This window comes from Aulostomus chinensis, chromosome 22 (genome assembly GCF_037954235.1).
Source record: "Aulostomus chinensis isolate RoL2024-O1b breed Wild chromosome 22, RoL_Achi_v1.0, whole genome shotgun sequence".
Taxonomy (NCBI): domain Eukaryota; kingdom Metazoa; phylum Chordata; class Actinopteri; order Syngnathiformes; family Aulostomidae; genus Aulostomus; species Aulostomus chinensis.
Genome location: NC_141341.1, coordinates 15,563,476 through 15,588,344, shown reverse-complemented (window position 1 = coordinate 15,588,344; position 24,869 = coordinate 15,563,476). Strand labels below are relative to the sequence as shown.

General features: G+C 42.3%; 1 protein-coding gene across 9 annotated transcripts in view; it reads right to left on the bottom strand.

Moving 5' to 3' along the window:
* Positions 1-24,869, bottom strand: part of adgrb2 (adhesion G protein-coupled receptor B2) — a 243,011-nt gene that overhangs the window by 76,390 nt on the left and 141,752 nt on the right. For all 9 annotated transcript variants that reach the window (XR_015111309.1, XR_015111307.1, XR_015111310.1 and 6 more), the window contains exons 6-16: positions 24,237-24,401; positions 23,715-23,879; positions 22,350-22,451; positions 20,788-20,894; positions 19,669-19,863; positions 19,210-19,278; positions 18,657-18,765; positions 18,104-18,250; positions 10,294-10,381; positions 8,135-8,237; positions 2,146-2,189 (exon numbers count right to left, since the gene is read on the bottom strand). Coding sequence is in view for 5 of the 9 variants with exons in the window: in XM_086193955.1 (XP_086050081.1) it covers positions 2,146-2,189; positions 8,135-8,237; positions 10,294-10,381; positions 18,104-18,250; positions 18,657-18,765; positions 19,210-19,278; positions 19,669-19,863; positions 20,788-20,894; positions 22,350-22,451; positions 23,715-23,879; positions 24,237-24,401 (1,294 nt within the window). In the remaining 4 variants the exon portion in view is untranslated. The remainder of the gene's footprint in view (positions 1-2,145; positions 2,190-8,134; positions 8,238-10,293; positions 10,382-18,103; positions 18,251-18,656; positions 18,766-19,209; positions 19,279-19,668; positions 19,864-20,787; positions 20,895-22,349; positions 22,452-23,714; positions 23,880-24,236; positions 24,402-24,869) is intronic.

Sequence of the window (24,869 nt, the reverse complement as noted above, 5' to 3'; positions counted from 1 at the left end):
GTTGGTCTGCAAATACATGTTCTCCTCATTTTTTGAGCTGACAGATATTGCTGCCACCTTGCCTCTTTATATTCTGTCTGACTCTCATAACGTGTGCAAATTTAATTTGATTGCAGCCGTAATCTGGTGGCCAGTTAATTAACTTTAGCGGGCTTTGTTTCTCTCCCGCAGAGGGGAGTAGTTCGAGAGGGGTTTTAATAATCTCTTATCCTCTACCTGCGCTTCAGTTGTGTCCTTTGGTCAGCGGAGTTCCAGAAGCAGAGACCCTCATATTGAGCTCCAGAGGAAGAAGTGGTGCTGAATTGGATACTGTTATCATCACAGACCTTCTTGTGAAAATCCACCGCAGCATTATTAAGCACATATGTTGTAGAAAAGCTGATGCTCTCGAGGTCCGCTAACATGTTTTCCACCATATCACACAATCATAAGCCCCGTCGCTCGCCATGGAGCTGCAGATGAATGAACCGTCAAGCTCAACTTCTCCTCAAAGCGCTCAGAATGACAGAAAGAGCAAAGACCACCGTGACAAGTGAACGAACCTCGTCTGCTGACAGACTGTGTGATATGATCAAAAGTTCCTGTGGTTTTAAGTGTCAGGAGGGGACAGCGGCTCTCCAAACAACAGGGAAACATTTGATCAAATATTGATGAGGTCAAAGCCCAAATGAATCATGGGAAAGAATGTGTGGCGTTTATGAATATTTAACCTAAATGAAATTGTTTCACAAGCTTAAGCCAAACCATGTGCGCGACTGCTAAATCGAACATGCGACCCCTGCTCACAAACCTCAAAAACCATCAACGTGAGCTTTCCCTTCAAAGATAGTGACAGACACATATCTGGATGCGCTTGTCAGTTGCACTGGGTAGAAGATGTGGGCCATTCATAAACAGTCCACATGGCCTGGAACCAAATCCCTGTTATTGACCAAAACTACAATCATTATGTGGGTTAATGGCAATAACAGTATGATCGATTGTGCTTGGATCGGTAGATGGACCACTAGACTGAGTAATGAGTGTCAAAGAGTCAGTGGCCTAAATTGAAAACCATTTGGTAGAACGTAAGACTGGGTGGTGTAAGTTAAATCAACCAGCGTAAAAGATGAGCAAAGTGAAGGAATTCATACTTTTAAATGATAGCTGCCTTCCAGATTATAGCTAGACCATAAAATTGGACTACTGTTGTTGCTTTAATAAAGAAGAACTGGGGGAGAATTGATTTATTATGGGAGTATGCCCACATCTGGATCAGTGAGTGGTGATATAACCCCTTACAGCCGGTAGCAGACTTTCTTCCACTTCACTTTTTTTGTCACACACCAATCAAGTTAGCAGGTGGCGTCCCTGTCGAACACTCCGTCGTTTAAAAGCAAAGAGTATAAAAGAATACTGACAACTCCTTTGATTGATACGGTATAAAGTTTGTCCCCTTTTTTGTCAACAAACATGTAGTTCTTGCTCTCACACATGATGATACCACCTTTTTATATGGGACGACGCGGGATGTTACACACTCACTTTGGGATCCTTCAACACATTTTATTTCACAATGATGCGAGCTGGATACAAGCATACCTCCTGATGTGAAAATGTAGAGGCGTGGCTAAAAACAGTCCCAGCCTGAGGACTAAAACTTTTAAAAATAGTTGGATAAATGGTGTTGTTTTTTTTTTCACATTTGCAAAAAAAGATTTATGTTTTATTTACACATGCCATTGGGGGCAACCTATAAATTATGATTTTATATGTATTAGAAATTCATTCATCACTGGCACCATATCTTAGACATGAGTATCAAAAGTTTTTACATGTATTTAATGGAAGGAAGCAATACTGTGAGGAGATTCACTCCGCCCAACACTAATAATATGTGACTTGGCAAAACAGACAGGATGCTGTTTGGTCTCACTGACTAATTCAATTAACACCAGGAACTTCATCATACTGTTTTCAGTTCATTAATAAAATTAATCCGACTGGCAGAGGGCACCAGCACAAAATGAGATAGAAATCCCTCCCCCCCCACGCGCACACACACACACACACACACACACACACACACACACACACACACACACACACACACACACACACACACACACACACACACACGAAGCAGAATAATTCAGAGTAACTTACGGGTTGCCGTAGTCCCACACTACACACTGAGGATCTGATGTACCCTGCAAGACATGAGAGGACAGAGACTGCCATTACTGCCATTCCACAGGACACGTGTGTGTGTGTGTGTGTGGGGGGGGGGGGGGGGGGGAGAGAGAGAGAAAGAGAGAGAGAGAGAGAGACAGAGAGAGAGAATAGCTGGTTGCCAGAGAGAAACAGTGATGCTCTGCAGATGGTGGAGAGACATAGAGATGTAGACTGACAATGAAAGAAAACGATGGAAGGGAGAAGGGAATGAGGTAAAGAACAACAAATAGTCAGTGCTGAACGACAAGGAAAAAAGTTTCATGGATAATAACACCAAGCAAATAAAAGTCATAAGAATACAGTAAAAGAAAAGCATTCCAATTCTTTAGCTCACATCAAGAGCATTTCAGTGCTACAGAGTTCTTTACTTCATTAAATCCATTGTTAAAAACTCTCCTGTGTGTGCAAAAGTAGAAATATGGTAATAACTTATAAAAACAGAGAGGAATAAATACACAGGGATGCTATGATTTGCAATCAGCTCATTCTTAATCCCTTGACTCGCCGGGGCCAGAAGCCAATCTTTGGAGGGGGGGTTAGCAAAGCGAATCAACTGGTGTAATCAAAGCTCAGCCACGTGTGGTGGTGGGGGGAAGGCTTTGCTGTGACTCAGGCCGTAAATCAATCAAAGGATCAATATCTTTAACTGACTCATCACAACTTGTTCCACTGGTGATCCTCAGCCCATTGATCAAAGTGTGTGTCTGTGCCTTTTCAACCTGTATGTCTCATTTACCAGGAATCGGATTAGCCAAAGCTGACATAGACTTTCACTCAAAGAAGGCATAGAAAGGGTTAAACTGAGACTTTTGTCAGACCGTCTCTCGTATATCCGCAACTGAGATGTCACTCCTGCTGTGAGATGATGCTGAGAGAAATAGATTCTTCTCAACATGTTGGTCATTGTTCTGCATTCAGCACTTTTGCCTTTGAGCTCCCCCTAATGGAAGATAGTATTATAGCAGCATTTCTTTAGCTGAGACGTCCATGAGAAAACTTTGTAGTGAACTGCACTTAGACTCAGTGTAGCCTGAGGAAAATCTGCTTAAATTACCTCTGTTTTGTTTTGCTGAAATGTTTCTGAATATGAGAAGTGTTTTAAAAGAAGCACCTTCTGTGAGGATTTAGTTCTCTACAGGCAAGGTCACCCATCCCTCCTGGAGAACTCATCTTCTAAGAATAAGTGAATCCGGGAGCCGCCTGCATCGCTGGACTTGAGAGGACGATGTGATGCAAAGTTTATATACAGCAGCACCAGCAGCAGATTGATGGATGACACTTTGGCTGACATTAAGACACCCAGGGACGTGTGTTAGTGTGGAGGGCTCTGTTAGAACTCAGCTATCAATCAGCAGACATGGTTCCCGACTGTAGAGAGTGACACCGGTGCACTCCCACCATGTCTGCCCCCTCTTTAGTGCCGGTAATGACAGCATCTGCTTGACTGATGCCGCTCAAAGAGCACAACATGTTTGCAGCAGCGTTTATGGCTCATAAGAATGGTTCACACCTTAATAGCTATTTCTGTTTTTTCGAGGCCACAAGTGGTCAGTGTTTACCAATAAGGCTCCAATTATCTATGAATAAGGTAACCAGATACGCTGCTGTGACTCAATGGGACCACACCGGTTCTGGAAGTCATAAAAGGTTTCTGATTCATACCTTCAAAACCTGATTTAGCAAATGAAATGGAGCAACTTTGAGGGTGCTTTCTGACTGATGAAAGCAAACCAGATTAAAGTGAAATTACCAAAAAGGTTTATGGCTGATTAACCAGAGCAGCATTTTGCAATTGAAAAGACTAGAAGACAAATTGCTGGGGGAAGGAGGGAGAGAAGACAGGAAGGGGTGACTGTTAAACACATACACTTGGCCACCAGGGACATAGTAGGGTGGGGTCTGACTAGAACAGATGTCCACTTGGTGAGGACATGAGCATACACACGGACCCCTTCACCCCTCCCCCCTCTGAGAATGAAGCCCAGGGCAGCTGTTGCCAGGGTGCTGCATCAGCAGCTGGGTGTTTCTACAGCGGCCAAGGTCAGCGCTGCTGAGTGTAGTGCAGCTGAAGAGTGTGACAGGAGACGGCTCTTGCTTTCACTCATTTGCTTGATCTGGCTTTAATGCATGCGCGTGCACGCACACACACACACACACACACACACACACACACACACACACACACACACACACACACACACACACACACACACACACGCACGCAAACACACACAGCTTGGCATATAGCCAAAAAAATGCCAAGCAGAGAATCACAAAATGAACTTGAAATACGGCACTCACACTTGTATGACTTTGATGATGACCTTGACGTTTGATCACCAAAATTTTTGAGGTTGTCCTTGAATCAGTTTTGACAAATTTGTTTATGGCAAATGGAGAAATCCCCTCAAGGATGTTCTAGAGATATCGCATTTATGTCAGCTGATAGTGACCTTTTCCTGTTGTAAGGCATAAAAAGCATTGCCTGTAAATAAAATATAATTTTACACAAGAAGGTTTTGTTAAAAATGGAACAGTTTCTGAGAAGAAGTTTGACGTACTGTTGCTCCCCATATGGGGAAACAGCTGGTTGCTAGCTAGTTAGCATTGATCCCACAGGGGTCCCGTTCCAGCTGTGATGCCGTTTTATTTCATCCTCGACACGATTCATATCTGAACTGTGTTGAAGGTGTTTGTCTGCTTGTGGAAATAAGGCCGCAAAGTCAAAGGGGTTCTTGATTTTAGTGCTTTGAGTCTATAATTATTACTATCATTTTTCACCTGGGGTATTCAGACAAGTGTTTTTCATGGTCCCGTACGGACCTCTTGTCATCGTCCATGGTGTAAATCCTCTCTGGCCTTGTGCCACCAGACAGTCTGCACATGGTGTTTTATTGTGAAAGCCGACTGGTGCTCTCTGCTGTTCTTGTGTCTCACTTCCAGCATTTATTTTCAGCAGAGCAGTGCCATGTTCAGCTCCCGAGGCCAATTCCCATTCCGTGCAGCTGCCTGCTGTTTAACCAAATCTAATTTCTGATAATGGTTCTTTACTTTCTCACTTTCCATTCAGTGTGGCGGTGGAGTCGCCACCGCACACTAGACTCAGACTGCCTACCTCTGCATATCATCTGGTTGAGTTTACAAAGGAGCAAATTTATTGAGGAAACAAAGGTGGCTGGAGCCTACAAACATTGTGCATACAAGCACTTAGACGACTGGTTGCACAGCTCCAACTTCAAAGCTTTATTTCACCTTATTTATTGAGGGTTAGTCTCACAGAGCTACATTCACACCTGTCGAGGGATTGAACCTGTGACTCACCTCTCACCTCTAGGCCACCACTGACCGCTCCTTCATCTTGAAAACTTTGGCTGCCCTGTAAAGGTCTGCACTACATCAATTGCTCTCATCTTATATTTCTGACACGGCAGCAAGGATTGTTTGCTGTATTATAAAACTGATCGAGCTGTTACCAAGGTAACCATGGATGTTTCCAAATCAACCTGGTCTGAAGATTACAGACAAATATGAAGAGCTGTACTAATCAAGACGTACATGTGCGTACTTCCTAAAGTCTGGATCTATTGATGTGATCGTTCATAGGTCCTTTAAAACAACTACTACTACCTAAACTACTCAAGTCCTAACAATGGAAATGTGTTGCTCTAAGACGCACATGATGGAATTGCATTTGAAATCCATTCAATATTAAAAGATAATTGCAGCTTTTCTCCAAAATGACCCCCTTTGTGTTTGAGGTAAAATAGTCTAAGGACCAAAATTATTGCAATTGATCCAGTATTGAAAGAGAAAGATCTGCTGAATCGAGCTACACACACACACACACACACACACACACACACACACACACACACACACACTCACCATAACGATCAGGAGCAAACATAACAGAAACTTTTGTTTCGATAGTTTTTAGCATTCTAGCAGCAATAATTATCAGATTAATTCGAATAAGACACGAGATTTGGCCCGGGCTGAAAATTACCACAATCGTCCTTCAAGCTAAAGCTTAAGTATGTACTCTCAATAGAGTGTCACACAGTATTTTTGATTTCTACATCAGAAAAAAATTACTTTGTGATTCTTCTGTAGCATAGACATTTTTCTCCGTCAGCATTTGTTTTTATAAAATTGCCAGCCACTGACGATGTTTCTGAACATTTTCACTCACCCTTCAAGGCCACCGGAATACTTTGTGCTGTGATTTTGAAAAAAAAAAAAAAAAAACGAGCGTGTAAAAGTGATGGGCACAGCTTCTCTTTTTCATTAAAAAACAAACAAAAACATGTTTCCTTGAAATTTCATCCATTATTTCAATGTTCTCATCAACACTTCAATGTCACTCTCATAGAGACGTTCTGTGCTCAGACCAAAAGCTGGGACAAAAATGCATTTTTTTTTGTAAAGAAGTGATTTTAAAGCATAAAATTGATTTGATACTTGAACATCGGATTATCTGCAGCATCGTCTAGTATCTGGACTTTTGTTCGCTCATTTTTAGACTCACATTTGCAGTGCTCTGTCAAAAAAAGGAGCGCACTGGCACCCTCTACAATGGTATGAAAGAATCAATACATGGATGTCTGTCCTCAGCCTTGTTTAACCATTTGTTAGCAAGCTCTATGTGTTTTCTTCATGCCATAGAATAAAATGCTAAAATATCTTAAGCTAGTTTTAACTACTGGCCTCATTTTAAGCATCTGACTGAAAAATCCATCAACTTTACGACATGCCACTGGACGTTCAATAATGCCTACGTACTTCTGGGTTTTAGGGCTCATTCTTGCACTTCTCTAGTCTTCTTGATCTTATATTGCCCTATTTGATCTTTGTCCAGTTCTGTTTTGTGTCATCATCTCCTCATACGATCAATAGTTCACTAGGATCAGTATCAGGACCCACACTGCTTCTGCTTTACCAAAAGTGTTTAAAAGTAGGATAATGAGAAGATGAAAGATAGCGGCATATAAAAGAAATGCCATAATTATGTATAATGTATATCCGGGGAGATAGAGTGGCAGGGAGTTCAAAATTAATAGAATGTATTTAAAATGAAACTGTGCAATAATTTTGACCCTGAGGTCCCGGTTTGACGCAGCAAGAGGACAATTCAATCAGAAAGATTTAGTATGCATATATGTACTGCATGATGGGTGTGTTTGTGTTGTCGAGAGAGAACTATTAATGATTCAGGCTCATTTTCACACCTGTGCCCACCTTTACTAAGAGGAGAATGCCTAATAAAACTCACATTTCACTGAGGTTGCGAGGAACGCCTCTCATTAAACTTGCTCCTTTTCCGCTGAAGACACCCCATGAGTCATTTATAATAACACACTCCACTGTAATATAAACTGAATAGGCACCGGGAGACACTGTAATATAAGTAAGTCAAAAAGGTCTGCATTTACTCAGGCAATTCGCTGAGCACTATGGCACTTTATAGCATGCAGCATTTCCTCTTTCATGTGAACTCAAGAAACATGGGTCAGCAGGGACAGGATAGAGAGATAGAGAGAGAGAGAGAAAAAAAAATCCTTTAAAGTTCTAAACAAATTTATTTTCTGAGCCAAGCTTGCTTAGTGTACAATAATGTGATAAAAATGCAAACCCTTGCATGGAAAGTGCTTCATATGGAATATTTTACATTTTTGTTGATATTACCAAGCAAATAAGGTGGGGGTTTTTTTTCTTGAGAGTTACACAATGTTGCCACTGAGTCTAGAAAGGCGGCGGAAGGAGTTTAAATGATGACGGTAAAAGAGTGACGTTCCCCCCTCCTTTAATATCCTTCTATTGATGGGATTCGGATAGACTGATGTGACTCATTAAGCAGAGCTGCTCTCGGTGTGCCACAAAGTTGTTTGTTGAGAGGATAACATATATTTTTTGTACTCACATTGAAAAGTGTTGAGAGCTCCACAGCCACCATGGGCTCGCTAGGTTGTGGTTCAGGTCGTACCGTCACCGTCAGGATCTTGGAGTTAATCACTGCAGGGGCACTGCAAGGACACAAATGCACACAATAGCATTTTTTTGGTTTTGTTTATAATTGCGCTTCACATTTAGGCTGGGTTTAAAGTTTTTTTTGTGTTTAAATAAGTATATAGAATAAAATCTAATGAAATAGCCAAAGCCAATGCGAGTCGGAGCTGAGCTCTGGACGTATTAGCATTCAGGAGAGCTACAGGGAGAAAAGGATTTTCACAGATCCAGCTCATCCCCAACCAAGAGTACTGACCTGAATAAAAAGGCCCTGGGCCAACACAAACACCATATCTCAGTGGCCTTTTGACAACCTCCTGATTTCTCCCAACTTCTATTTTAGGAAAAGGAAGTTCTCTGCAACTTTCAGGATCCATTAGACCAGCACCCCATCAAAGCCCACTGCACACCTCAAAAAATCCATTGATAATCCAATGGAGAAGTGAACAATACACTGGGAAATGTACTTTTTTTGGGAGATGCAAGACATTTGTCTGATAACTAGGCAGGCAGACAACGGAGAGGAGATGAGCAAAAGAGATGATAGGAGAGAAAAGATAGATGGCGAATTGGAGGGAGGAATTAGATTGAGGGAGGAAACCGAAGAAGGAACGGCACAGAAATAGAAAGCAAGTGAGAGTGGAAACTAAAATCAAATACAAAAGAAAACAGAGGAGATGTAAAGTTGTCTGAGAAAGTGTTAAAATAAGATGTGCAGACAGGTAAAATAAGGATCAGGAAGAATACAATAAGATGCAATGCCCGATATCGTCTACATGGCTTAACATGTTCATTCATTTTCTACGAGTCAGTCGCATGAAACACATCTACAATTATGTCTAGACTGTATTTTGTTTGCTGGTACTTGTAAATCAAGTTTAGCTGCTGCCAATTCCATCCATAAAGACACTTTCAATTTGTTGTGATAACAGGATAAACAAATACTTGATACATACTTATAGAATACCTGCAGAAATCACAAGCGTGTCAGCCATTAAGAGAGACACCGCGCATATTCGCGCAAAACTTCCCTGATTATCTACAATCCAACAGAGTCAGGCACGATCTGATGGTAAAACATTTTTGTTAATGATATTTCATTAGGAAACCAAAAGTCAAACGTTTGGAGCAAAACACAGGCGTCCTCTAGATAAATCCTCCGCTTCATTACATAGAGCTGTGCCAGCTTTCCCGGTTGATTTCTTTACTGTGTGTACTAATGATGATATGCACCCTGTGGGGACACGGAGGAATATTCAAGCACTAAAAGCCGTCATTATAAACTTCATAGGTCAGACAGCAGCAGTTCCTCAGCAGTCTGTCTTTTTTAACTTCACCAAGCAGGTCATGTTTTTGTCTGCGTTTGTCTGTAAGTTAGCAGGGTTATATAAAAATAAAATATAAAAACTACTTGGCTCATTTTCTTAGTTGAGGGATGTAGCCTGAGATTGCAGCATGGGATTTACAGTCTCCCGTGCCATGGTACAGCCTGGTGGGACCAGTTCAACATCCTAAATAAACGGCCAGGAGAGGGCGGAGCACGTGCTTTGACGGACAAGCTCCTTCAGCCAGTCATCGTAACAAAGCACGCAACGCCATCCCATGCCAAATCCTGTCGTCAGATCAGAAAAAGATCGTTTCCGCCAAGAAACGTTTATTCTACTACTGTCACCACTTGTTGCTTTGTGTGACGCCATTTTCTAGTGCTTTGTTCTGCCAGCTGCATCAACTACAAGAACCAATCAGGAGCTGCAGAAGTGTTGGGTGACTGGAGAGCCGTTCTGATAGGTTTGAGAACGTTCCAATAATGGTTCTAGACAGGAAGGGTTCCACATGTGGCTGCAGGCTTCAACTCTACAGTATCTAGAGATCAGATGGTCTCACCAGGCTACAGCGCCCCTCGTAAATTAACCTTAACACACCTGTGGTTTACTACCTACAAGCCCTTTGAACCCAGATGAGTGATCGTTTAATTTGATTGAATCGGAAATACAAGTTGGGTTGCCATATAAATGGTTTAGGGCCACAGCAATCACAATAATCAGTTCCTCCGATCTTGTGGGGGGTACTTACATTGGCGCAGGTAAGATGACGCCCAAAGTTCTGTACAAGATGGCTCCGATGACATAATACATGGTAGACTCCGAATCCGTCTCTGTCTCTGAAAGACAGAACATCAGAAACTGATAAGCCAAAACAAATAATGTTGTTGTTTTTTTACCTTGCTTATAAATGGTAGCTGTTCCATAAAATATCAATCCATCTGGTTTTATTTGAGGATGAGTGGGCTGGAGCCTCAAAGTGCAGTATTACATGTGAGAAAGCAGTTTATTCCTGTGGTGGTCGACTGGGTTATTGCAGCATCACAAGCACATTTACAAACTACAAGGAGAAATGTAATAAAAATGTGGCGAAAAACTACATCTGATTTGATTTGCATGATTGTAAAGGAGATAAAGAACGAGAGGGGAACGGAAATGCCCCCCCCCCAAAAAAAAATCTGTTTACACATTATCAAACCTGCCGTCCTGCCACTCAAACCATAAACTGATAACTGTGAAATAAATAAGCTGAATGCAAACATGGCGACGAGCTGATGGAGAAAACAAGCGCAGATTTCATCTGTCTCATCAACCTTCAATTTTCAACTTAATTTGTGTTTACTCTGAAGCTGCCACTGACAAATGCTCTGTTGACTACATCAAAAAACGTTAATTGCAGCACTTTCCTGCAACCTGATATGACAGCAACAAATTCCATCATCAGACTTATTCCGCGATTCAGCTGAAAACACATTTCCGGCTCAGGTGAAAGATTTTAGTTTACATCTAATGTGAGAGGACACCATTTGTGTTCATATTGTCTTCATCTGGCACCTGATTTCTGGGCGGGATCTTTCATAAAGCCTAATGATGACCATTTACACCACAGAGTATTTCAGTCAGGACAGTAAAGAGCTCAACAGTGAGGTTCTGGAAATGAAAATCCCGTTCAAATTCTCCAGGACATTATTCGCCATAACATCGTAACCATCTGAAGTCGACCACTCAAGCGGCTTATCTCACTCCTGTAGAAGCCTCAATATCCTATATTATGCACCCTGAAAAAGATGTCATGGACAATTACTACCCTACCCACAATCCCTCAGTGTCTCAGCGATGTCTCTGTTTGGTGGAGCTCGGCGTTACCATTGTGTCGATTTCCGTGGTTTGCTGTTATCTTTTTGCACTGAAACAAATATTTTATAATCCTGATTCATCTGCTGACTGATTGGCCCGGTTCCTGGTGTAAAATGTTCCATGTATTAAATAAAAAATGAAATTAAAAAAAAAAAAAAGCTGAAACATTCATGGAAAAATTGACTGGAAAATGTATGCTGTGTTTGTGAGTGATGTCATACACAAATGGACTGCGTTCCAGTAAAAGCAAACGAAGCACAGGTTGTTGTCTCAGCTGCTGATCACAATAAGTGCAAATACAACATGTTATATAAGTGTTGACATGATTTTGAACTGGGATCTTGAGGTTCGTCAGGTTATCTCGGAGTTTCCGAGTAGGAATTCTGACCTTGGGGGGAATTCCAGGTGAAATTCCCAGTTGAGTTCAACTGCAACACCTTGTTTCTTTGGGTACCGTTCTACAGGTAGGTGGTTACTACTGAGCTCTATAAAACACGCTCTATTCTTAGACCCTCCTGTTGATTTAGATTAGTCCCCCCTCCCAAAAATTAAAAGACAACCCAATAAAAGAGAAAAGCCTTTTACAGCAGCATTTAATAAAATTCTGATTCATTCCAACTGCAGTAAAGTCCGAGAGTTATCACTCTTGTGTCAATGTCACTTTCTCTTTTACTGGCCCTTCCTTTGCTCCTCCTCAATGCTCGCCTTGTCCTCTATTGTTGTCGCCAATCTCTAACCCACTTTTCAACTTTCCCATCCTTTCAAAAGTCCTTCTTTGCAAGCCTTCCATCACTCCCTCTGTCCATCCAAAAAAGAGCAGGGGCTGTCAAGGAGAGGCAGCATCATTCTGTAAATGTCACTTTGTCTCAAGTGAGGGGGGCAGAAGAAAGCACAGAGGGAAAGGAAGAGCGAACGAGTTCATGTTGAGACACGCCACTCCCTCCTTTGCCCTTTTAGGAAGCCATGGAGGAGCATCGACATTGAGGGGAGGAGAGGATGAGACAGAGGAGGTTGATGGTATCAGGCGCACTGGATGACTCATCCAAAATCTGTCTGCTTGATGCCGAAGACATAATACTCACAAAGAGAGATAGCTGTGAGAGAAAGATGAGGGGAGAAAGACAAAAAGACTTCAACAGTAGGGAGGAAAAAAAGCTGTGAGGAGGCAAAAAAAAAAAAAAAACAGATCAAAGTCAGCGTGAGAACGCTGGAAAGTGTGATGGATCCTAATTTGACAGTGTCTGCAAAGGCATGCAAATGAGATTCAGGGTATTGTGGGTAAATGGTAAATCAGTGTGTGAGTGGGTGGCACTTCTACACCTAAATATGATTAACAACACAAAAGAACTCAATCACAAAACTCGAATTTCCCATGAAGAGACTTTTTTGTCACTCTTTCCACCCTGACCATCTAAATGATTGGTGGTCAGCTGTAATAGAGCAAAATGGCAACCCACCAATCACCGGCTGTGAACTTTAATACGCCATTTGTCAGGAAATTATGTACTTGAAGTTGATGCTGTGTCATAATTTATGGTTTTGATGTGAGATTGAAAGCACCATCCAAACACTTCTATGAGTCATTTTTTCTTTCTCTCTGTGGGTTTGATGTTTGCAAAACTTTTGTACTCAAAAAAAAAAAAAAACAATAGTACAAGTAATGATCTCAGATTTAGAGAAAATATTTGACTGTGATGTGGTTTCTACTGCTTTTACTGGAATTAAATGATTTAAGCTTAAAGAAACCTGCCAATTCCCCAGGGAAATATGGTTATTTGACATCCTGTAGAGTCCTGTGCATGTAGGAGGAAGCTAACCAGATAATTAGCTTAGCATAATGAAGAGTGGGAGATGGGCAGGCTAGCATATCTCTTTCTTGCTTGCTCAACTTCCAAAATTTGCAGTTACTCCTCTGTGTATTCTGGTTCAAAGAAATACAGTTAAGGATCTTGTTTTCTCAAGCAGTTACCTCCTCTCCCTTTCTTCCTAGATTGACCAAGATTAGCAGTAGCAGTCGCTCTTCAAGGCTTCGCCAAATGTTTTGTGAAAGTGTTAGTAACAAATGTTACACATAACCCCACCTCTATTCATGCAGGTAAGGACTGTGTTGGACAAAAGCGCATTGATTGACTTTTGATGGAGCTATGCTACAGAGTTCATCCACTGCCATTGATCATGCTAAGCTAGCTAGCATTCACTTGTCTCTGTTGGCCTCAGCCACATCTAAGCAATCTTCTCGTCTGGCGCTGAAGAGGATGGACAAAAAGCAGGGCGATGTGTCCCTTCAAAGGTCTTACAGGGGACACACTGTTCATGTTACAACTACCTTGGTAAAATAAAAGTTAGTGCCAAGACTTCCTGAACTCTCTTCTTGTTTTCCCTGGTTGTGTTTTGCGTGACGGTCCCCTGGTTGGTTACAGACTCTATGTTTTCTTTGATGCAGCAGCTACGTGGGGGGTGGAGCGCTGATCAATCTAGTTGAAAGCAACCGGGCCCGCTGCTCTGATTCTACAAAACTCCGCCTTGCCAGATGAGAGTCCCTCTTTTCTCCTGAGCACTGTTGTTTTGTTTCAAGCCATCCTCACACTACACCTTTCATGCATGCATACCCTCATCACTGATCTTCCTGATAATCACAACTCGCTGCTATTTCCTTTGCTCCAATAAACGACTCATTATTTGCCTCCAGCTTACATCTCCCCTCTCTTTGGTCATGGCTTCAGAGAAGGTGATGACTAAAACCAATGAGATGCAACATTGCATTAGAATTAGATGTCATTTAGGTGCGTCCTTAAAGCGATACTTAACCCAGAAATGATCATTTATTTTGATCAAATCCTCTCCCAATAATTATTTTAGTATTTTAGTCAATCGAGAACTGAGACACATGCATACGTGTGGGAGAAGCTGATGTAGTCTGATGACTATCAACAGCGTACGAAACCTCTGTTCAAAGATGACCTTAAATCAGTGTTTGCGGATTACTCAGCATACAACCAGATAAAGAGGACTTGGATTGGGAGATGCGTTCAAAGAGTTTGAAAAAAGTTTGTATAGTTTAGAGGTTGATAGTCTTCAGTCTCTATCAGCTACCAGCGACAGTTAAGACGCTCATGTTTTCTGAATGCTGTATTCATCAATAAGTTATACCAGGAGAAGTCAATCTTCAGGAATTCGAGACATGAGTGTGAAAAACTGATATAAATGCTCCATGTTTTGGAAGAAGTATCACTTTAAACTTTTTAGACAGGCTCCAAAGGCGTCCAATTTTCACCTAAGCTAGGCTATTCAGCTCAACTCTTGTCAGGAGGGCAGTTAACATGTCAAGATCCGGGAGAGGCTGCAGACGAAACACACTTTTTGTTTTATTGTCCATCATGTCACAGTCCTAGATGTAGTATTTTCCCTTAAATGTCTGCTGAATGATTTGTTTTTTAATGACATGTGCAGTTCAGTATCTACACACAGAGGAAATATTCCCTTTAGCTCAACGTGTGTTAAATGCTTAGCAACAGTATATGAGGGCGCTTTATGTTTGTAGGCTTTGCTGAAGTAATGTTTTATAACGATGATGTCTAGTATTTGGTTTAGCTGAATTTCACCAAATTTGGATGAGCAGTGTAACATGGGCCATTTACATTGTTGGGCAGATCTGTTCAACATAGACCCCCCTCCCCCATTTTTTACAGTAGGTCTGGTTTATTCTTGTTTTTATTTCCACTGAGGAAAAATCTGTGTTGTTCCGTCCGACTGCTAGCAGGACTTTCCGAAATTAATTATTAACCGAAATTACTGGAAGGGTGTAGCAAGGAAACCGGGGGGGGGGGGGGGGGGGGGGTGTTGGGACAGATGTGTTGTAACATTATAAGAAAAGCTTCTTTATTTTTAGATTTGGATTTTGAAGGAGGTATGCCCTCTACAGAGTTCCCTTTGTATGTCTTTTTTGAGGACCTGGCATCTTTTGATATGCAACACTCAAAAAAAAAAACAACCTACAATACAAAGCCCCTAAACAACATAGGTAAACATCATTTTAGCAGCAACAAACAGAAGCATGTAAATTTATCAACTTAAAAGCTCACTGGCTGTATTCTGAAACTCAGAATTTTAGACTTGGCAGTATCAGAGACTGGCCCTCATGTGGTCTCTGTTCGTGTTTGAGCAATAATTCAAAGTTAATGGTGCATAACCCTATGCATGAGCTACCAGCTGTATCTGAAATACATTTCTGGCTTGTATGTCAGGAATTGAGTGTGTTTGCCACACAAAAGCAGGTGAGTTAGCGGGAGAAAGAGGAGAGGGTGAGAGTTGTCACACCGGGAAAAAAAAAAAATCATTGAGGAGCCTGAGCCTCTGTCCGGTGAAGCGATTCATGAAGCTATCATTTGGCAGTGTGTATATGTGAGCGCCAACATGGACACACAAAGGTGCCGATGAGCCTTTATGAACATGTTTAAGCTGTCCATTAGAGACAAGCTTTCATTACGGGTTAAATGAAGCAAAAAAAACTGATAGCAATCAAGCGAAGACCTCAACTGGTGGACTGCAGACGGGAAGAGACACAGGCAAAGGGGCAAAATGTACTAATACCGCTCAAACTCATGAGGCTATGGAGTTTGGATGAAACATTTTACCGAACAGCTTAGCTGAAAAGAAAAAGAATACAAAGAGTAAATGTGATGCAGTCAGCTACGGTGACGGAATAAATGGGGGTAGGAAACGAAGAAAACATTGCAGTCGCGCTGCATCACACGAGCTTAACATTTATCCTTTAAGGTATCTGAATTCGATCTTCCATAAAATGTGAACAAAACAACTTGAACAAATCAACTTACAGACGACTCATGAGGCTCAAAAGAGGCACCGAGCATGATAAAGAGACAGACAGTCGAGCAGAGGTGCCCTGAGGTTAGTAGACATGGTGTCTTCAACGCCAATCAAAGAGAGTCACTATTATCAGAGGAAGTCAAAGGTCCCAGACAGCTCTGTTCGTTTGGCCTTTAGTGTGTCTGCGCTGTGTTTCAGGCAGGGGATGGGGATGCCAGACAGGAAGTCAGCCTGTGTAATTTCCTGCGGGATGTGACCTTTGCCGCCTTTGGAAGTGGATTGCATCAGCCACAGTAATTCTCATATAAAACCCTTTCTTCTCACTCTTTTTTGTTTCCCCTTTGCTTTTCTCTTTTAACTTCCTGGAATCTTTTGTTTTTTCCACCACTGCTGATTTCTTTGCTTGATGTCTTCGTTTAAAATCAATAGCAGCGGCAATCCCGCATGTGATGTACTTACGTTTTTCTTTGACTGTTTCTTTTTCCTACTTGAAAATAAAACTGTCAGTAGCAGATTTACAACATTTAATGAGTCAGGCAGGCAGCCGAGAGCGAGATGAGGGCAACCAAATCAAAGCTGCAGCAATGCGCTTATATTTAAGGTTTCCAACAGGTCAGGCCAGGCCCGGTGCAAAGTACCGCCCCTCCGTGAAGAAACCGCTCCTCCGTGACCTCCCAAGAAAGCCTGCTGGTTCATCAGCCCTCTGTGCTTTGTGGGGCAGGCCAACAAGGTAGGTCACCCAGGTGGAGAGAGTAAAGGTGCCCGGGTTGGACTTTGGCCCAGACTAAGGTTTCAAGCAGGGACAACCACTAAATCAGCACACCACCACTGCTGTCGCAAGCAGCAGCACTGGGGAAGACTACGGACTGTAAAGGGGGGAAGATGAGAGGCCACGCGTGACACCGGGAACGTGTGACGTTTTGTTGGAGACCCCTGTCATGTTTTGTCTGATAATGAGCTTGGTTGGACTTGATGCTTTGTGTTTTTGACTTCGGATGCCTGACAATTAATGATTACGATGATGCTGATGAGCGAAAAATAGGAATTTTGTTGCTAAATAGACATGGCCGACTGGGCGACTCAGACTCTTATCAGGGTGACGTTAATTCATCTGGGTATATATATGACCCAGGTCATGATACATATATATGACCCAGGTCCACACATGAGAGAACTAAAGCGTGTGGTTCTTGTGCAAACTGTGAAATCTAATCCTACTGGTGCAGCAACTGAAAATCACAGGGGAACATTTTTTTGAATCTTTAACTAACAGCAGTAAATGGTCCTCTGTCGCTAATATCAAAGACACATCTTTCAGAAGGTGTACCATGACTTCAAGCTCTCAAGGGAATGCTTCATAAAAGAATGAAATATCTGCATCTTCTTGAGAAGTTCCCAAGAGTCTGTTTATGGTCGAAATCCCTGTCAGCATCACCCTTCAACGTCCTTGAGAAGCCTCTCGTGCTTTTGCTGACACATGTCTCTGACTATGTGAATTCACACTGGGATAACACTTCCTGGAGAGCGAGACTGACCTTGGCTGAAGAGACTGTTGAGTGGGGTGAAAACGGGTCATCACTTGTGTTAAAAGTGACGATGGCAACCAAAACAGCTGCAAATCCTTGGCTGTGACCTTTGTGTTCCAGCCTGACTGAATAGAGACACCCAGCAAATATCTTTGGTCCTGAAATATTTCCACATCAAGGCTGGAGTAGATCCTGGTAATGTAGGACTTTGTGGGAGGCCATCACGAGCATGAAAACAATCAAACCAAGTGTTGGAGCCCCGTTTGGCTCCTCGGTGTATCCTACTTCATGGCTATTTGATATTCGGCTGATATTGTGTGTTGAGCTCTGCATATCTTTTGGCTCTCCTACCTTCATTGGGGACGGTGAAGACCTCTTTGGGGATGTAGAGTTTGTCCTCTGCTGTTCTGGCCCAGTCCTTCATCCCTCGGCGGCCCTTCATGGGGAAGTTGATGTCGCTAGAAACTGCAGACACCGGCTCTCGCTGGATGGTTATCACTGGACAAATGAGACACACTTGAAACTGACTGCAGGACTAAATTGGGACTCCTAAAACACTGGCATGGAAAATTCTAAATAATAAATCCAAATGTACCAGAATACCCATTTGTTTTAAAAAGTAGCCTTTAAGGTAGTAAAAAAGGTGCTTCCGACCACGGTCACATCACAATTTTGTTGGAAACCTCTAGTAAATGACAAGTTCAGATGGAAAATTTGGCTAAAACTTACTATTTAAAAAGAAAATGTACTAAAAAGGAAAACGGCATAAAAGTCACATGCACATTCCTACTATGTGACGGTGCACTAATCATTAATCATTAAATGCGGGGAGGCAGGATGATATCAGCCTGTCATTGGTACCAGCACATATTAGTCAGTTTTTAGATGTCTGTGCAACACTTACTGAGATTGTTGGTCACTACTAAAAAACTCTGGAAAGTTTTTTGGGCCTCTCCGATGAGGTGAATGAAATCTTCTAATATCCTCATCAACAACGCAGCACCAGGAGCAACCTGAAGATGAAAGAGAGGGTTGATGTTGTCATCATAATTATGATCCACAGCCAACTTCCTTGGAGACGCCCACGGAAATATTACAGCACGCTGGAAATGGAAGCGTTTCACTGCAGTAAATTACAACCACGTGTGTTATAATATCATATTTGTTTGCGTTTTTATGGTGTCCAGATGGCTAGTAAACACACCTCAACTCAAGGTCATGGAGCTGGGTCCCACACACACACACACACACACACAAACACGCACACTCACATAATAGTTAATACAGCTATTGTATTTAGCGAACAGGTGGATTTTTATGAATCCAATAAGGAAATGATAACGTGAGAAGTGGAAACCCCATCCAATCCCTGGCCCAGCCTCCCTCCGTCTCTCTCTCTCTCTCTCTCTCTCTCTCACACACACACACACACACCATATCTATACCACAGTGTGTACCTGGTGTGCGTCCTCCCATTTCTCCAGGTTTTCCATGTCCAACATGTGGCTGATTATCTGGAAGAATTTCTAAACACAGGATAAAGATATTAAGACATGCTCAGATGACGTCGGCTGGAGCCTCTTTTTGTCAGCATCCACCTGCCATGAGATCTGCATCAGTGCTGCGGTTCGGTCTTCATCAGGTCTCTCTCTACATATTGTAAAACATAATATAATGTCTGTCAAAAGACTGACTGTCTTTCTGTGTTACAGGCTGTGACAAGAGAAAAACGCAGCTCAAAAAAATTCTCCTTTGAAGCCACAGCAACTGTGCTGCTGTAGTTCATTACTATTCACTCTCCGTGCAGTCAAAAAATGGGGCTTCTACACTTTGGAAGGGTTCGTGTATCTGTAGCTAATACTGCATGTTCTGTATGGTCTGCGTCCCATGGGGGAGGTTTTGAAGACGCGGCATACCTGCACGTCGTCGGGAGCTGGGATGTAGGTTGCTCTTTTGAAGGTGTCCGTCACATTTCGCAGGATCTCCGTGGAAAAGAGAAGGTCGCCACTGTAGTAGCTCCTTCTCTGCAAGAGCTCCAGGAGACTCCTTACGATCTGAGACATGCCCTCCCCGGCCAGGGTCCTCTGACCCTTCGCGAGATGCTCTCGTAACTATGGCGTGTAGAGAGATACAGTGATTAAGAGAGTGGAGGTGACACAAGTGGAGTCCCATTATGTTTGTTTCAAAGCAAATAGAAGGTAAAAAGTTGGGAAACAGCAAAATGTAACACACCAAGAAATCACAGCGACGTGTTGGATGTAGACAGAGGGAGATGTTTGAAGACAGAAGCATACATATATAGGGATATTGTCCTGCTTGTGCTTAAAATTGGCAAGCAGGAAACAGCCAGGAGTACTCAGAGGCAGAAATTGGATCACTTCAGAGAGAGGGATACAAAAAGCAAGACTGGGTGCGTGTGTGAGTGGGTGAACAGCAGGAGATAATAGCAATCACAGAAAATTAATTATTGACTCCTGGTGTTAATGAAAGGTTGGAACAGAAGCTAACAGTGCAATCAACTCTGTCACACACAATCCCTAAACCGCCATCCCCTCATGCTATAATCGAGGAGATGTAAAAGGTCGAAGTTCACAGAGCAGCAAAACAGTCGGGCTGGTGAACGCATTCATTAGCTATGTTCATTAAATGATAAGTGCAAGCGCAAAGCTGTGGAAAAGCTAATTAGAAATACTGGAGAGCCTGGAGAAAAGATTTTGAGTAAACTTTTTTGGAGAAAAAAAAAGTCGAGAGTTACATGCTGGGTTAAGAAGGATTCTTTTTTTTTGTCCACAGACTGTGACAAACAGCTATTACCCTCCTTTCTCATGAATTCATTAATGAGACAAGTTTGATAAGGGCGTGTTTTGACAGAGAGAGATGCTGAAACTAACTGCTGCAACTGATGTAATGCAGAAGAGGAGTATACACACACACAGACATACACGCATTTTTTTTCCTCCTCGCTGAGATTGATGAAAAATATATTTTGTAGAGACAGCTCCCTGAAGTTGTGTGTTTGACAAAAGGAAACTTACAGATAAATGTAAATATCTATATTCAAGTGAGACGCATCTGGCGAAGCTCGGAGGACCCCAGAAAGCAACTCCATTATTGTCCAGCATGCAACGACGACTAGCAGATCCTAAACACAGAGGGAGAAAAACAAAAACATCAAATATATAATTGTACCTTTTTGTATTTAATAGTAAATTTAATGCTCCTTTCATAAAAAGATTTAAAGATCCATGACTAAAAAAATTAATGTTAGAAAACTGTTATTACTGGCAGGTGCATAAATGTAGAAAATGTTTGCAAACTGAAGGTCCGTTATCATACATTCATGTCAGGGTTAAAGCACGCTGTCTTCTGAATTAGTTTTTACTACATACAAGGAAACAAATAGGTCAAGTTGCTTGTTACAAAGGCCCTTTTCACAGCAGCCAGGTTGACACGTCATAGCAGCTGTGATTCATACAATTAATTACCGACCCATTCTATTTACTGAACCAGCATGTGCGTCTTAATGGAACAGGGTCCTGATTAATGGTATTAATTACACCTTTTAGCCTGCGATGACATGTTAAAACGGTTGCTGTGAAAAGGGTCTATTATAAACATACTATTTCTGACTCACCACTTGCTATAACCTGGCAGCGAGCACCAAAAGTGGTTAAGGACGCAGAATATTTGACCTCGACAGCCAACATGATGACCCCGTCTCATAGAGACGTGTCAAGTGGCCTGTTAACGCCTCATTATGTGGTAAAGGCACGTGTCAGCGCAGTCAACAGACCCTTTTCACAGCAGTGACAGAGTTAACAAAGATGTAATTAATCACATTAAGTACAGTCCTTCTCCATTTTAATAGAGAGGGACCATAGTTACCTTTCAGTTACACTTTTGTGTATTTATCTGCTGTAACATGTCAAAATGGCTGCAGTGAAAAGGGCCTATGTGGATCTTTTCATCTGTCACTGAAAGTAACAAAATAGCTAATAGTTGGTCTCATAGCAACAATGTCACAAAGAACTTCTGGCTCCACACTTCCTTCTTGGTCATTTTGTCTGTCATTTGTTTCAGACTATATTTTGTTGCTCTGTCAATTGCCCACCATTTTTGACAGAATACATTTCCCCTCTTTAGCTTTAATATGCTTTATTTTCACTGTCAACAAAGACATGACAAATGACGTTCACCACTAGATAATAAAGTTTCAAAAAGAGTCGACACAACCGGGTCTGACTTTTCACTGATACACATGCCTGGCTCTCTCTGCATTCTGGAGTCACAAAGACAAACATCTACCTGGCCACAGTTTGTTAAGATTTTGAGTACTTTTTGGGTTAGGTATTCCTTAAAGAATTTGTGATGCTTCACATGTTTTCCCTGAAATATGAACTTTGCCTGAACTTGTATTATGTTCCTAAAGCTCTAATGTTTCACTGCCTGGCCACCTGAATAAGGCAGGAGAAGAAGAACATGTTTATATTGCAGCCATTCTGATCCATAGCTTCTTTTGGCTTACATTCACCATTGGTTTTGCTCAGGCAAGCCTCGATTGAACAAAGCTAACAGCTAGCATTGTAAGCTAACTAACCAGTGGCGTTAGTTGGACACTTGTTGTAAACAGTCTCTCCAGCCGAGGCTCTCTTCCACGACATCGCGAGGAGGTTTTCATCTTTACATATCTCGTGAGGAGCTGCAGAAGTAAGAAACACATAAGACGGAAATAGTGACATGAGGCACACCCTAGCGGGCATGAAGAAAAAGATAAATCTCCTCGCACACACTCCCCCAGACACACACATACACACATAACAAGAGAAAAAAGGGAGACGGAAAAGCACAAAAAAACAAGATTCAAATCAATGTTCTCCTGCAGCAGCTCCCAATCTTATTCCCTTGTACATTGCTCAGTGCTCTCTGTCAGTGTCACTGCCTCCGTACAGTATCTCATTCCCTCTTCATCTTACCCCCTCTCGTTTTTCTCCCTCCCTCTCTTTCATAACCCTGATGAAAAAAACAGGGGAGAGTGCTCTGAAGATATTCCGAGGGGGCAGACGAGTGTTGGCAGAGGCGATGCGGAGAGATGAAGAGGGACGCAGAGCGAAGAGAGCAAGAGATAGAAAGAGAGAAAACATGATATGATGTTCCCCCTGCAATGCCAACGGACAAGATCCTCGACTTGTGTAAAAGAGGCTTGAGAGCTTTTTAAAACAAAGAGGTCACAGCGGAGGTTGCACTCAAAAGGTTCATCATTTGTAGCCCGTCAAAGATCAACGCAAGCACGTATTCATGTGGCGTTGAGGCATGAATAAAAAAAAAAATACACTTGCATATTCACACACACACACACACACACACACACACACACACACACACACACACACACACACAGCTCCAGCTCATAGGCAAAGCTTATTAAACTACACTGTTTCCCACAGTGCTGACACTTTGACAAATCATGCCAAGTGGGCCACTGAACATCTCGCCCTCGACCAACGAGACTAAATCAGAAAGAAAGGGAGCGAGACGGAGAAAGTGAGGGAGAAGAGTGTGATAATACAATGTTAAAGAGGCTGAAATAAGAGAAAGAAAGGTAGACAAGCAGTGTGAGTTGACAAAGTAAAACCAAGAAAGAGGTAAAGATGGATGTAAATTCACAGGAAGACAGACAAGAAGAAGATAATAAGTTCAAAATTTGTGATGGAAATATTTGCTGTGGTATGAAAACCACTGGGAATCACTTCCTTTCTCTCTGACAAATACTGTGCATGTGCACATTGGGCACGACACAAACTCGCTTTCCCCTCACTGACTACGATGTTAAATACTGTTTATTCAAACTTGCATGAATAATACATACATCAGAATAAAGGGTCTTGTTCACAGCCACCCACCCCCACCCCAACACACACAGAGACACACACACGTACAAAAACATTTCAACTGAGGCACTGACCAGGGCACTTCTTCTCGTTGCAGGACCGAACCTCCTCTCCAGAACCGTCGCAGGGGTACCCTTGTAACCCGGTGCCCTCGCACATCCTGAAGCGTCGCTGCCAGCCGGAGTCACACGTCTTGCTGCAAAGACTCCAGTGGTTCCAGCTGCCCCAGTTACCTCCACCTAGAACAAAGCCCCATAGTTGAGAATTGATGGAGGGAGGGGACAAGTGGAGTGTGTAGGGTAAGGGGAATAGAAATGGAGGATGAGTTTTTGGTTAAAACTCCAAGGTGGGAATATTCAAATTTTTTTTCAGAGTGAAATTAAGTCCAAATGAGCCCATTCTGGGGCCTAGGCTCATTAAAACACACTTATCCCCAGGGGCCCTCCTCAAAACACACCCGCAAGCCAAATTGGCCTCACAAATTTCTGTAGAACTCAAATCAGGGAGGACCACCTTCAAATAATGCATGTTCCATGTTTGCATATTGGCATTCCAAGAGCACATGAGTCGGAATATTAAGTATTTGGAGGCCTTACCGCTGCAGGAGGGATTGGTGCATTCTCTGCTCTCCTGATGGGGACCCTTACATTCAGCCCAACCGTGCACAGATGCGCTGCAACGTCTCTGCCTCTGCTGGGTCCCTGCATTACAAGTCACGCTGCATCTTGACCACGGCCCCCACTCCAGCCACTGGCCCTCCACTGGACACAGACAAAGAGATGGGAGTAGGTGCGGAGCCAGAGAGGAATGGGCAGTTTTGAAAGGATGAAGTATTGAAAAGGGACGACAAACAAAAGGTGGAGTGAAAGGGCAGCAAAAGGGAGTAAACAGACTGTAGAGTGAGCTAAGATGGAAGAATAAATAAATTACAGATGCTATTTGGTTTCCCTTAAATGGCAACAAAAACTTTATGGACATCTTAAATATTTTAATCTGTTATGAAATAGCTGATTCTAATTTCTTTCATGCTTTGATTTTAAAGACTGCTGGGAGTTTTATTCCACTCCTTGACTGGTGTTTGTGCAGATACTGTATAGATACATCTAAAAAAAAAAAATCATAATAATAATAATCATTTCAACACCATCCGTTGCTGCCTGTCAGACGATGAGTGAATACCAAACAGCTTAACCAAAGCCTGATGACATGCATCATGTAATCACAGCTCC